This window comes from Heptranchias perlo, chromosome 34, assembly GCF_035084215.1.
Source record: "Heptranchias perlo isolate sHepPer1 chromosome 34, sHepPer1.hap1, whole genome shotgun sequence".
NCBI classification, from domain to species: Eukaryota; Metazoa; Chordata; class Chondrichthyes; order Hexanchiformes; family Hexanchidae; genus Heptranchias; species Heptranchias perlo.
The window spans coordinates 26,931,344-26,944,620 of record NC_090358.1 but is presented as its reverse complement, the minus strand read 5'-3'; the positions used below and the strand labels follow the sequence as shown (position 1 = coordinate 26,944,620).

At 41.7% G+C, this 13,277-nt stretch overlaps 1 protein-coding gene across 3 annotated transcripts in view; it reads left to right on the top strand.

The window, feature by feature from the left end:
- The window catches only part of arnt2 (aryl-hydrocarbon receptor nuclear translocator 2), a 316,675-nt gene that overhangs the window by 118,355 nt on the left and 185,043 nt on the right, over window positions 1-13,277 (top strand). For all 3 annotated transcript variants that reach the window (XM_067971628.1, XM_067971629.1, XM_067971630.1), the window contains 3 exons: window positions 845-947; window positions 12,744-12,809; window positions 12,968-13,053. In XM_067971628.1, the coding sequence (XP_067827729.1) occupies window positions 845-947; window positions 12,744-12,809; window positions 12,968-13,053 (255 nt within the window). The remainder of the gene's footprint in view (window positions 1-844; window positions 948-12,743; window positions 12,810-12,967; window positions 13,054-13,277) is intronic.

Below are 13,277 nucleotides of genomic sequence, written 5' to 3'. Positions count from 1 at the left end.
ATTTTTGAATAAGGTATAGATATAATGGGTGAATTCATTGGTGACAAAAAATATATATAAATTGCAAATTTTGTGAACTAAGGCTTGGAAGGTTGAACTGTTCTCTTTCAAACTCGTGAGAAAATTATATATGTTATATATTACTAATGCAAAATATTTTAGCAAGTTGGATGCATTTAGATTTCTAGGACCTGAAACTAGATTGTCCAATTTGTGAGTTACATATGTTCAGTACTCTACATGGGACGTACAGATTGTTACACTTCTCTTTGTTTGTGGAAATATATCATAATACCACCATTCAATATATGAGCACACTGATGGTTTGGACACATTGAGGGGTGACGTAACATTGTGGGATTTAGGGCTGTTAAACCAAATTACCATTTCTTGTTACTAAAAGTGCTTTTATTTTCATTTTTAAAAAGTGTCTATTTACAATTGCAGCATTCTAACAGGCACTGTAGAAAGTACATGCGTCAAGAAGAATATCTGGTCAATTCACTAATCGTGCAAACCCAGTGAAGAGCTGCACGTGAATGGGGAATCTGCACCATGGTGCTGTAGCTGTATCTCCAACCCACACTCCCTTTGGCTGCTGCTCTCTGGTGAGAGCACGGGACAGATAAATGTATCCGTATGCCACGTCATAGAATCATAGAAAATTTACGGCACAGAAGGAGGTCATTCGGCCCATGGTGTCCGCGCCGGCTGAGAAATGAATCACCCAGCCTAATCCCTCTCCCGCATTTGGTCCGTCGTCCTGCAGGCCACAGCATTCTGGAGACATTGTGCAGTGATCTTAATTTAATATAATTCCTTTGTGTTTCCCCTTAAAACATAGGCCGTATTCTGGATCTCAAGACTGGGACAGTTAAAAAGGAAGGGCAGCAGTCTTCAATGAGAATGTGCATGGGATCCAGACGTTCCTTTATTTGTAGAATGAGGTAAGGACATCGGCTAATAACATGAACTGAGGTATTTTTTTCCCTCCTAGCTGTTTGAATAACAGAATGATAAAACTGCACTTTTTGAAGTCATAGGGTGTTTTTTGTTTAATAATATGAAATATGAAAAATTCAGTTCCAAATAGTTTTGGCTATTTGTAACATGGATTCTAAGTGTATTGAGTCTTTCTGAATGGCATGTAATAGTGTTTACCTTTGTTCATATGTATTTAGACTACCAAACTACAAAATATTTGCTTGATCATATAGCTATTGTCCTCGAAAGCTTGTAGAAAGAAAATTCATACAAATAGGGATTCAAATTGGCTCAAAATGCACTCAATCCCTCCCACAACCACTCAAATTCTTTCTATCTTGAGAGTTTTTCCAAATGATGTGAAAACTGAATTTTTGTACTTTAGCAACTATTAAATTTTTAGTTCTGGCAGCTGGCCATCGAGTCTTTCATCATTCTGTCAAACAAATTGAATTTTAAAAGCTTCTCATTTAACCACAGCTTTGGTTGCCATCATCTATATCTCATTGATAGTTATAAAATGTAAATATTCTAAGTAATCACAGATGTGGTAATTAGATGTCTAGGCCTATTGTGTAAGGAAACATATTTTGAACAAAAATGTAATACAGTACTCCCCTCTACCCTACTGCCCATTGCCTAGTCCCAACAATTCATTTTTCAGGTGGCTACTGTCCACTTTCCACAGTGCTTAACAACCCCCTCAGTTAATTACTATCCTAGTACTCACTAACCCCCCTGCCCTATATTAACTTCTCTCTCTCCATAAATGTTCTCTTGCTTTAGACTCCAATCTGAAATCTCTCCACCCCAAGTGCCACCCTCAGGTTCTCGTTACCCCATTCCCTCCAAAGTAGTACGTAGGCTGTACGGGAGCCTACTCTTTCTGGCTTCAGAACTGTTTCTGCAGTGATAACTTCAGGGTTATTGCCTGCCTCATCCTCTGCACCCTGAAGGTGCACCTGCTCTTCCACCTTCTCCATAGTTATGCCTCTTTGAACGGTGGAGAGATATAAGAACATAAGAACATAAGAAATAGGAGCAGGAGTAGGCCAATCGGCCCCTCGAGCCTGCTCCGCCATTCAATAAGATCATGGCTGATCTGATCCTAACCTCAAATCTAAAGAACACAAGAAGTAGGAACAGGACCCGGCCACTCAGCCCCTGGGCCCGCTCCGACACCCACAGGGCCTTGACCGATCCGAACTCAGCCTCATGTCCAATTGCAGCAACCACCCTCTCCCGGCCTGTCCATTCATCTGAAGTGCTGTTGCCAGGTAACAATAGTCTTCTACGATCACCCTGGGTGATGGTGCATAATTGTATCTGCCTTAACTTTCTGACTGGATCTCGCAAGGTATAATTAATCAAGGGCTACAAGGGCTTTTGTTTCTTCGGAGCCATCCTTCAAGCCTGCCTTCTTGAAATAATCCAGATGCAGAGAGTTGTCACAAAATAAAATAGTTTACCTGGCAAGTGGGCGTTAACTTGCATTGGTCCTGTGCTGATGGTCATGAACTACCTAGAATTTGATAGAGTAGAAGCCTCGGTGATACCTGGGATCATGTGGAATCCCATGATGTGGAAGATTAAATTTAATCTTAACTTGCAGTTTTCAGTTAGTGGTAAACAAGCAGCCTGAAGTGGCAGTTGGTCACCTAGTTAATTAGGTGACTGGGTAGGACTGGTAATCTACTGTCAGCTGGGACTGACTCAGGGTGATTGGCATTCTAGCTAGCACAAATTCAGAATGGTTTTGCTAATGCACGGAGTAAGGGAACATGGAGTAGCAACTATCGACTGAGACTGGTTTCGACAGAAGTCTATAATTGGGGATTTGGTGAGTGAGGGGATTTGGTGCAGTAAGGGGTGAGGTGCATTTGATTAGTCAGCAGAGCGGAGACGAGCGTACCGAGAGCAGGTCACCGCGACAACAAAACATAACTGCAGTGTGACTCACAGGTAAGGCAGGTAGGTGGTTGGTGGTGAGTATCTCTATTTTCTTCTTCTTAGGACTGTGAGCTAAGTAACTTACAGCATAAAACTTTTTAAAAAAAACTAAACTTAATTTAATAAATTAAACAAGGCCAGTAGTTGGTTCAACCTAAAAATAATTTGACTGGCATTGAAGTAATCAATTAAATAAATAAAATGTTATGACAGGGCAGGAGATGTATTGCAGCTACAGTATGTGGGAGCTACCGGACAGTTTTGTCCTGGGCGACTACATCTGTGGTAAGTGTCTGCAGCTCGAGGAACTTTGGCTTCGAGTTGAGGAGCTGGAGTCCGAGCTGCAGACATTGCTATGAATTAGGGAGGGGGAAAGTGACCTGGACATTTTGATCTAGGAGGCAGTCACACTCCTTAGACTAAATACTGTAGAATTGGCACGTGGTCTGGGACAGGAGGGTGTGACTGCGAGTGAGGCAGGTACGGGGATCCAGGAGGTAGCATTGCAGGAGCCTCAGCCTCTGCACTTGTCCAGTAGATACAAGGTTGTTGCAGCCTTTGTGGACGAGTGAGGGGACTGCAGGGAGAATGAGCAAACTGGCCACGGCACCATGGTTCAGGGGGCCATTAAAGGGGGGAGGAGAAAAAGGAATGTGGTTGTCGTAGGTGACTTCATAGTTAGAGAAATAGACACTGTTCTCTGCAGCCAAGAGCAAGTATCCGGAAGGCTGTGTTGCCGACCCAGTGCCAGGGTTAAGGACCTCTCCTCAGGGCTGGAGAGGAACTTGGAGAGGGAGGATCTAGTTGTCCACGGAGGTACCAACGACAAAGGTAGGACTAAGAAAGAGGTTCTGCTGAGGGAGTTTGAGCAGCTGGGGACTAAATTTAAATGGAGAACCACAAAGGTAATAATCTCCGGAATATTATCTGAGCCGTTGGGACGGGCTTCACCTGAACATGCTGGGACCAGTGCTCTGGCAAACCGAATAACTAGGGTGGTAGAGAGGGCTTTAAACTAAGTATAGGGGGGGAGGGTTCAGGTAGGGCAAAGTTTAGATTGATAAAAAGACAAGGAAATAGTACAGGAAAGTGATGGGGGTATTGATAAAACAGTGTGTGTCAGGAAGGGACAGAGCGTACAAACATAAGAGTGCATTAGCAAATAGGGTCAGGGTAGGAAAGAATGGTAAAAAGACAAAATTAAAGGCTCTTTATCTGAATGCGCGCAGCATTCGTAATAAGATAGATGAATTGACGGCACAAATAGAAACAAATGGGTATGATCTTGTGGCCATTACAGAGACGTGGTTGCAAGATGACCAAAGTTGGGAGCTAAATATTCAGGGTTATTTAACATTTTACTGATAGATTAGGTGAATGGGCAAAACTGTGGCAAATGGAATTCAATGTAGACAAATGTGAGGTCATCCACTTTGGATCAAAAAAGGATAGAACAGGGTACTTTCTAAATGGTTAAAAGTTTAAAAACACTGGATGTCCAAAGGGACTTAGGGGTTCAGGTACATAGATCATTGAAGTGTCATGAACAGGTGCAGAAAATAATTAAGAAGGCAAATGGAATGTTGGCCTTTATATCTAGAGGACTAGAGTACAAGGGGGCAGAAGTTATGCTGCAGCTATACAAAACCCTGGTTAGACCACACCTGGAGTACTGTGAGCAGTTCTGGGCACCGCACCTTCGGAAGGATACATTTGGCCTTGGAGGGAGTGCAGCGTAGGCTTACTAGAATGATACCCGGACTTCAAGGATTAAGTTACGAGGAGAGATTACACAAATTGGGGTTGTATTCTCTGGAGTTTCGAAGGTTAAGGGGTGATCTGATCGAAGTTTATAAGATCTTAAGGGGAACAGGGTGGATAGAGAGAAACTATTTCCGCTGGTTGGGGATTTTAGGAGTAGGGGGCACAGTCTAAAAATTAGAGCCAGACCTTTCAGGAGTGAGATTAGAAACCATTTCTACACACAAAGGGTTGTAGAAGTTTGGAACTCTCTTCCGCAAATGGCAGTTGATACTAGCTCAATTGCTAAATTTAAATCTGAGATAGATAGCTTTTTGGCAACCAAAGGTATTAAGGGATATGGGCCAAAGGCAGGTATATGGAGTTAGATCACAGATCAGCCATGATCTTATCAAATGGCGGAGCAGGCACGAGGGGCTGAATGGCCTACTCCTGTTCCTATTTCGGAAGGATAGGAAAAAAGGTAAAGGTGGTGGGGTAGCTCTGTTATTAAAGGAAGAAATTGGTAGAATAGTGAGAAATGATCTTGGCTCAGAAGATCAAGATGTCGAATCAATTTGGGTGGAGGTAAGAAATAGCAAGGGAAAGAAATCACTGGTGGGAGTAGTATATAGGCCCCCTAACAGTAGCTGCACTGTAGGGCAAAATTTAAATCAGGAAATAAGGGGGGCTTTTAAAAAAGGTAATGCAATAATCATGGGCGATTTTAACTTTCAGATAGATTGGACGAATAAAATTGGCAAAAGCAGCCCTGAGGAGGAGTTCATAGTGTATTTGGGACTATTTCTTAGACCAATACATCAGGGAACCAACCAGAGGCCATTTTGGATCTGATAATGGGTAACGAAACAGGATTAATTAATCTCAAAGTGAAGGATCCCTTGGGAAACAGTGATCATAACACGATAGAATTTCACATCCAGTTTGATTGTGAGGATCTTGGGTCTGCAACTGGTGTATTAAACTTAAATAAGGGCGATTACGAAGGAATGAGGGCAGAATTGGCTAAAGTGGACTGGGTAAATAGATTAGATGGTATGATGGTGGATAAGCAGTGGCAAACATTTAAAAAGATATTTTATGACTCGTAACAAAAATATATCCCTGTGAGGAGGAAAGACTCCACAAAAAGGGTGAACCAACCATGGCTAACTAAGGAAGTCAAGGATGGTATCCGGTTAAAAGAAAAAGCATACAATGTGGCAAAGATTACTGGTAAGCCTGAAGATTGGGAAAACTTTAAAAACCAGCAAAGGATGACTAAAAGAATAATAAAGGGGGAGAAAATAAATTATGAGAGTAAACTAATAAGAAATGTAAAAACTGACAGTAAAAGCTTCTACAAGTATATAAAAAGGAAGAGGGTAGCTAAAGTAAACATTGGTCCCTTAGAGGATGAGACTGGGGAAATAATAATGGAAAACAAGGAAATGGCAGAGGAATTGAACAGATATTTTGTATCTGTCTTCACAGTAGAAGACACTAATAACATACCAATAATAGTAGATAATCAAGGGGCAAAGGGGAGGGAGGAACTAAAAACAATCACTGTCATTGAGGAAAAAGTACCAGGTAAACTAATGGGTCTACAGGCTGACAAGTCCCCTGGACCTGATGGCTTGCATCTGAGGGTCTTAAAGGAAGTGGCTACAGAGATAGTGGATGCATTGGTTGTAATCTTCCAGAATTCACTAGGTTCTGGGAAGGTCCCAGCAGATTGGAAAACTACAAACGTAAAACCCCTATTCAAGAAGGGAGTGAGACAGAAAGCAGGTAACTATAGACCAGTTAGCCTAACATCTGTCATTAGGAAAATGCTAGAATCCATTATTAAGGAAGTAATAGCAGGACATTTGGAGACTCATAATACAATCAAGGAGAATCAACATGGTTTTTTGAAGGGGAAATCTTGTCTGACAAATTTATTAGAGTTCTTTGAGGAAGTAACGGGCAGGATAAAGGGGAACCAATGGATGTGGTATATTTGGATTTCCAAAAGACATTTGATAAGGTGCCACACAAAAGATTACTGCACAAGATAAGAGCTCATGGTGTTGGGGGTAATATACTAGCATGGATAGAGGATTGGCTAACAAACAGAAAACAAGAGTCGGGATAAAAGGGTCATTTTCAAAATGGCAATCTGTAAGTAGTGGGGTGCCACAGGGATCAGTGCTGGGACCTCGACTATTTACAATATATATCAATGACTTGGATGAAGGAACAGACTGTCTTGAACCAAATTTGCTGCTGATGAAGCAAAAGGTGGAAAAGCAAGTTGCGAGGAGGACACAATGTGTCCACAAAGGGATATTGACAGGTTAAGTGAATGGGCAAAAATTTGGCAGATGGAATATAATGTGGGAAAATGTGAAGTCATCTACTTTGGGAGGAAAAATAAAAAAGCAAAATATTATTTGAATGGAGAAATACCACAAAATGTTGCAGTATAGAGGGATCTGGGTGTCCTCGTACATGAAACACAAAAAGTCAATATAGAGGTACAGCAGGTAATCTGGAAGGCAAACGGAATATTGGCCTTTATTTCTAGGGGGATGGAGTATAAAAGCAGGGAAGTCATGCTACAACTGTACAGGGTGCTGGTGAGACCACACCTTGAGTACTGTGTACAATTCTGGTGCCCTTATTTAAAGAAGAATGTACTTGCATTGGAGGCAGTTCAGAGAAGGTTCACTCGGTTGATTCCGGGTATGGAAGGGTTGTCTTATGAGGAAAGATTGAACAGGTTGGGTCTATACTCATTGGGGTTTAGAAGAATGAGAGGAGATCTTATTGAAACATACAAGATTCTGAGGGGACTCGATAGGGTAGATGCTGAGAGGATGTTGCCCCTCATGGGGGCATAGTCTCAGAATAAGGGGTCGCCCATTTAAGAGGTAAATGAAGAGGAATTTCTTCTCCCAGAAGGTCATGAATCTTTGGAATTCTTACCCCAAAAAGCTGTGGAGGCTGAGTCATTGAATATATTCAAGGCTGAGTTAGACAAATTTTTGATCAGCAAGGAAATCAAAGGATATGGGGAAAAGGCGGGAAAGTGGAGTTGAGGTAAAAATCAGATCAGCCATGATTTCATTAAATGGTGGAGCAGGCTCGAAGGGCCAAATGGCCTACTCCTGCTCCTATCTCTTATGGTCTAATTGTACTGACGTTATTCTGCTGTTGCCTTTCCCCCAGCAAGTGATAAGAGTTTGTCCTGGTGGAAAAAGCATCAGTGACCTATTTGATGCAGTTTACATTGTAGATTGGCTGATGTTGCAGATGTGTCCTATGACATCATGGAAGATCTGGACACACACAAGATGATGATGGTTGCGATCTTGACCAAAACTGACAGTGCGGTGAATGTGGATTGACGGCCACTGACAGTGCGGTGAATGTGGATTGACGGCCACCGACAGTGCGGTGAATGTGGATTGACGGCCACCGACAGTGCGGTGAATGTGGATTGACGGCCACCGACAGTGCGGTGAATGTGGATTGACGGCCACCGACAGTGCGGTGAATGTGGATTGACGGCCACCGACAGTGCGGTGAATGTGGATTGACGGCCACTTGCTGTCATAACTGGTTGCGGCTTTCTGCAGGTTAACTTGCAACAGATGGTGGAACTCTTTTGTTGCCTCCCTGGTGAACTTTAACCTGTAAGTTAATAACCTCTTATTCCCATGTTGTTGCACCATGAGGCTGCTTTTTATTAGCACAGAGATTAATGGGTGATTTGATAGAGGTGTTTAAAAATTATGAAGGGATGGGTAGAATAGATAGAAACAGATTGTTTCCATTGATTGAGGGGTATAGAATAAGGGGACATAGATATAAGATACAACAGATTTAGGACAGAGAGTAGGGAAAACTGTTTTACAGAGGGTTGTGAGGCTGTGGAATTGCAATTGAAACAGAGATCATGTCAACGTTTAAGAATAGGTTCGATAGGTGGTTGTAGAAAAGGCAAATAAAGGAATCTAGGAACAGGGCAGGTGCATGTGATTAGGATACTGCTCATGTGGAGGATAAACACCAGCATGGACTGGTTGGGTTGAACGGCCTGTTTCTATGCTGTAATTTCTATGTAATTCTATAAACATAGCTCAATATGCAATGGTGTGTGTGAACAGACAGCCGTGTGTGTGAACAGACAGCCTCGTGTGCAGGCAAACCTTCCTGACGTCCTTTTTCAACCTCCAAAACAAAAAGCTCGCGAAACTATTTCCTGAAAGGGCAGAGAGTAGCGGGCATTTACTGCCTATGTTACATGGCCGAGATAAGTGCACTGTGTGAATCAGTTATTAGCATTGCAGAATTACATATAGTCACAGTCATTTGTATCAGATTGCAGATTGAACACCATCCGGACATCAGGCACAAAATCATTGGCTAAAATCTGTAACAATTGCATTAAATTTGGATATGATTTATGAAAGGATGGCCGAAGTAGATAGAAACATATTGTTTTCAATAGATGATGAGTGTAGAAGTGAAATACATATAAGATATAAGCTATTTGGACAGAGAGCAGGGGAAACCTTGGTACACAGACGGTTGTGAGGCTGTGGAATGCGCTCCCGGAGTTAACGATTGAAGCAGAGGCCATGACAATATTTAAGAATAGGCTAGATAGGTTGTTTTTAGTGCCTTGTATACTGTGACAGAATTAAAATTTAAAAAATAGCTTTTATATAGCGCCTTTCACATCCTCAGGACATCTCAAAACGCTTCACAGCCAGTGAAGTATTTCTCTGAAGTCTGGTCACTGTTGTTGCTTGGCAGCCAAGTTCCCACGAACATTAATGAGTGGCGTTGGTTGAGGGATAAATGTTGGACAGGACACAGGAAGAACGCCCTGTTCTTTGATTAGTGTCATTGTTTTTTTTTCTGTTCACCTAAGTAGACAGTTTAATGTCTCATCTGAAAAATGGCACACCCAACAGTGCAGCACTCCCTCAGTACTGCACTGAAGTGTCAGCCTAAATTATGTGCTCAAGTCATGCAGTGGGGCTTGAACCCACGACCATCTGACTCTAAGGCGAGAGTGCTACCATTACCACTCAGCCACGCTGGCACAATAAACTCGCCAATATTATGCTAAATCTTAGACAAGTCACACTCAATGTTTTTAAATCCCTCTAGCTGAGAAGTGTGGAAACAAAAACAACTTAACCACATTCCAGACTTCCTTTCACCAGTGCGTCCTTTTAACTTGTGGATTTTGCTTGGCTCCCACCAAGGGAGAGTTAAAAGGAGTCTGCTGTATTTACCCTAATAAAACTACATTGCTCATCTCTAATTGTGGCTTGTGACTCAATCTATCATTTCACAAGCTCTTGTGTTCTTCCTTTTAAGCCCACATTTACTTTAACCCTATAGCTGCAAATGCCTGGATTGAGTAGAAGCCCCACTTATAGTATAGCCCACAGTGCGCAAAGAAACTCTTAACAACTCTTTCTCTCACGAAGAGTGATTCACTTTTTGTTAAGCTATATATAAAATGCACTGAGACTTGTGCTGGGCTTCCTCCAAATGGTTTTCAAAAAATCAGAAAGGTCCACATTCTTTTAAGGGCACGCTTCAGAAAGATTGTTTGGAGCTCAATCATAAGTCTCTTAAAGTGATTAGTGTACCTCGATTATTTTACAAATAGGGCATCTATCAAATACTTTTATTGTTAAAATGAGTTAAGTTGTCTGCTTTCACGAGAGCTGTAGTATGGCTCCGGAAAAACTGGATTAACTGTAACTTTCTTGGATATTTTATTGTAATGGAATATTGTGGATTAGATATTTGCCAAAATAAAACTGCATTCCAGTTAGTGCTAGGCTTTCTAAGAATTGGATATTTCACAAAATTTATATTGTTAGCAACCAAAAGATATTTTGCTTCACCACTGCAATGTGCATCACATGGAAAGATGGCAAAACATCAGACAGCATATTCCTGTGGCATGCATTATGTACATAAGAAGGAAATTAGATATTTTGCAAGCTGAGTTTATTAATTTTTTTCCCCCCTCGAAGTTTCCATTCCAGCAATGAATTATTATGGTGGCTGTTGGGATCCCCGGATCCATCCAGTTTCAATTCATAAGTACTATTATTTTGTTTTACTGTATGTTTGTAGTTTAGCTTGGACAATGGACTGTTTAAAATGAAAGCTGTCTTTTTACTCAAGACCACCTGTTGAGAATATGGCCAGATTGCCTGTGAGAAGGCAGGCCATAGCGTTTGATCTAGTAACTGATCAGACAAGGAGATACTGTGTTTGTATGATGAAGTATCATTGCACATTAATAAGGCATATTCTGTTTTTGTTCTTAATTTGTTTAACAGTTCTATAGCCTGAAACTGCCTGAATCTGGGATAAGTGTGTCAAGATCTGTTAGTTTTTTAGTTCAGTTCGTGCAGTTCACTCTCTTATATCACAGTGACTTGGGTGTGCAATACAACTCCATGGAACCAGATTTGCCATGATTTCAAATTTCTAAAATTATAAGAGTTCTGGAAAACCGTCAAACCACAAAATAGGAAGAGGCCATTTAGCCTGTGTGTGCGACTCTTTGCGAAAGCAATCCAAAACTAATTCCACTGCCCTATTCTCTCTTCGTAGTCCTATATCTTCCCCTTCTTCAAATATTTATCTCTTTTTCTTTTTTAAAAAATGTAACCAGTCCATGTGGCAAAGCACTCCATTACAATGGTTTGAGTGCACACCAGAATAGTAGCAAGGTTCATTGTTTTCCTCAACTAGTCTCTGTGGTAATCCGTTCCATGACTCTTCAATGAAATCTCCCCACTTCTCACTCGCTTTGTTTTTATTTTAAATTGATGAGCATTCAATATGCTCTCCACCAATTAAGGTACTGATGAAAGTTGCGTACCGTATTGCTATCTACTTTGATTTATTTTTGCTCCTGTATAATTTAACTTCTTACAATAAATTTGATTAGATTAGTAACCTGAACTATGTGGTCTCACTGGTGTTTTCGACTGCTTCATCCTGTCTTATGATTATAACCGTTTATTCCACCTCACAACACTACCTCCTCCCTCTTCCCCCCCCCCCCCCCCCCCCCCCCCCGCCTCCCTGCCCCTTTGCCCTCTGTCAATGAAACCCTTATATATCTCTATCACCTCCACACATGGCGGTTCTAACTTTCTTCTTGCTGGCTTTCGATCCGACCCCCTAATAAACTCCCAACTTCTCCAAAAGTCTCCTGCATGTACCCTGTCCCGCACTGTGTCCCGCTCACCCTTCACCCCTATCCTCACCGACTTACACTTAATCCGACCACCTCCCCTCCCTCCACCACCCCCCCCCCACCCCCACCCAAAGAATCAGATTTGAAATTTTTAACTTTGTCTGTAAATCCACCTATGGCATTGCCCTGCTGCATGTCTGCAATTTTCTCCAGCCTTCTGCCCTCTCCTGCATGCACCATTTGTCTCATTCTGGCCTTTTGGGCACTCCCTTTGGCCCACCATTGGTGATAGAGCCCTCAGTTGCATTGGTCCGATTGTTTGGAATTCCTTCTGTTGATCTCTGCTTCTCCACCTCTCTGTCCACCTTCAAAAACTTCCTCAAGAACCATAATCTTGAACCAAACAGTGGGGTCACACCTTCTAATCTCCTTTTCTGACTTGGCATCTGTATTCTAGAAGTCTATTGTGAAAGTCGTTGGGACATTTCTTTATGTTAAAGGCTCTATATAAACGCCAGTTTTGTTGATTGAATGTGTCCTGGAGAACATGGTGATTGCCCGTACTGTTTTTGTTGCATACCGTGCATTGTATTCACCATGTGACACCCAACCTCACATATTTCATGCATTTCGCCACGTTTCATTCCATTGAAAGGACTGGGTTGCCAATGGAAGCTGACGTTTTATGTTGAGCACAAGTAAAACATACTGGAAAGAAGTAAGAGTGACTTTGCAGTTGAATCATCAGTGTTGATACAGTTGTTCAGACAGCCTAAAGTACAAAAGCACTGCCAATATTTAACATGACCTAACTGTAATGGACTTTTTAACGCAGGTATGGGACGGCTCCCTTGGAACATATTGCGTTGAGTAGGCTGACTGTTATGCGGAAGAGATACAGGTAACACCTTTATATATTTTATATTTTAAATATTAACTATCTTTTAGCTGCATATGAAGATTCCCTGATTCTGTATTTTGTTTTATTTTAATCCTTTATGTTTCTTTTGTTAATTGACATCAGTAATCACAACTGATACGACGTTGATGTATTTATAGGAATGGCTTGGGACCTGTCAAAGAAGGAGAGTCGCAGTATTCAGTAGTGCACTGCACTGGATACATCAAAGCTTGGCCACCAGCAGGTAAATTAGTGCTATTAGAAGAGTAATTTAGCTTTCCTTTCTCCAATGCAGCGGCTCGCTAACTTTTCTGGGCTGGGCCCTACCAAAAAGTTCTTATAACCTCTCATGCCCAACTAACCGTGGATACTGGCACTGGGAAATCTGCAGAAAGGAAAGTCTATCGTCATGGTCACCCTTCTTTGCTTCTCTTTTTATCCCTCTCTCTCTCTCTCTCTCTCTCTCTC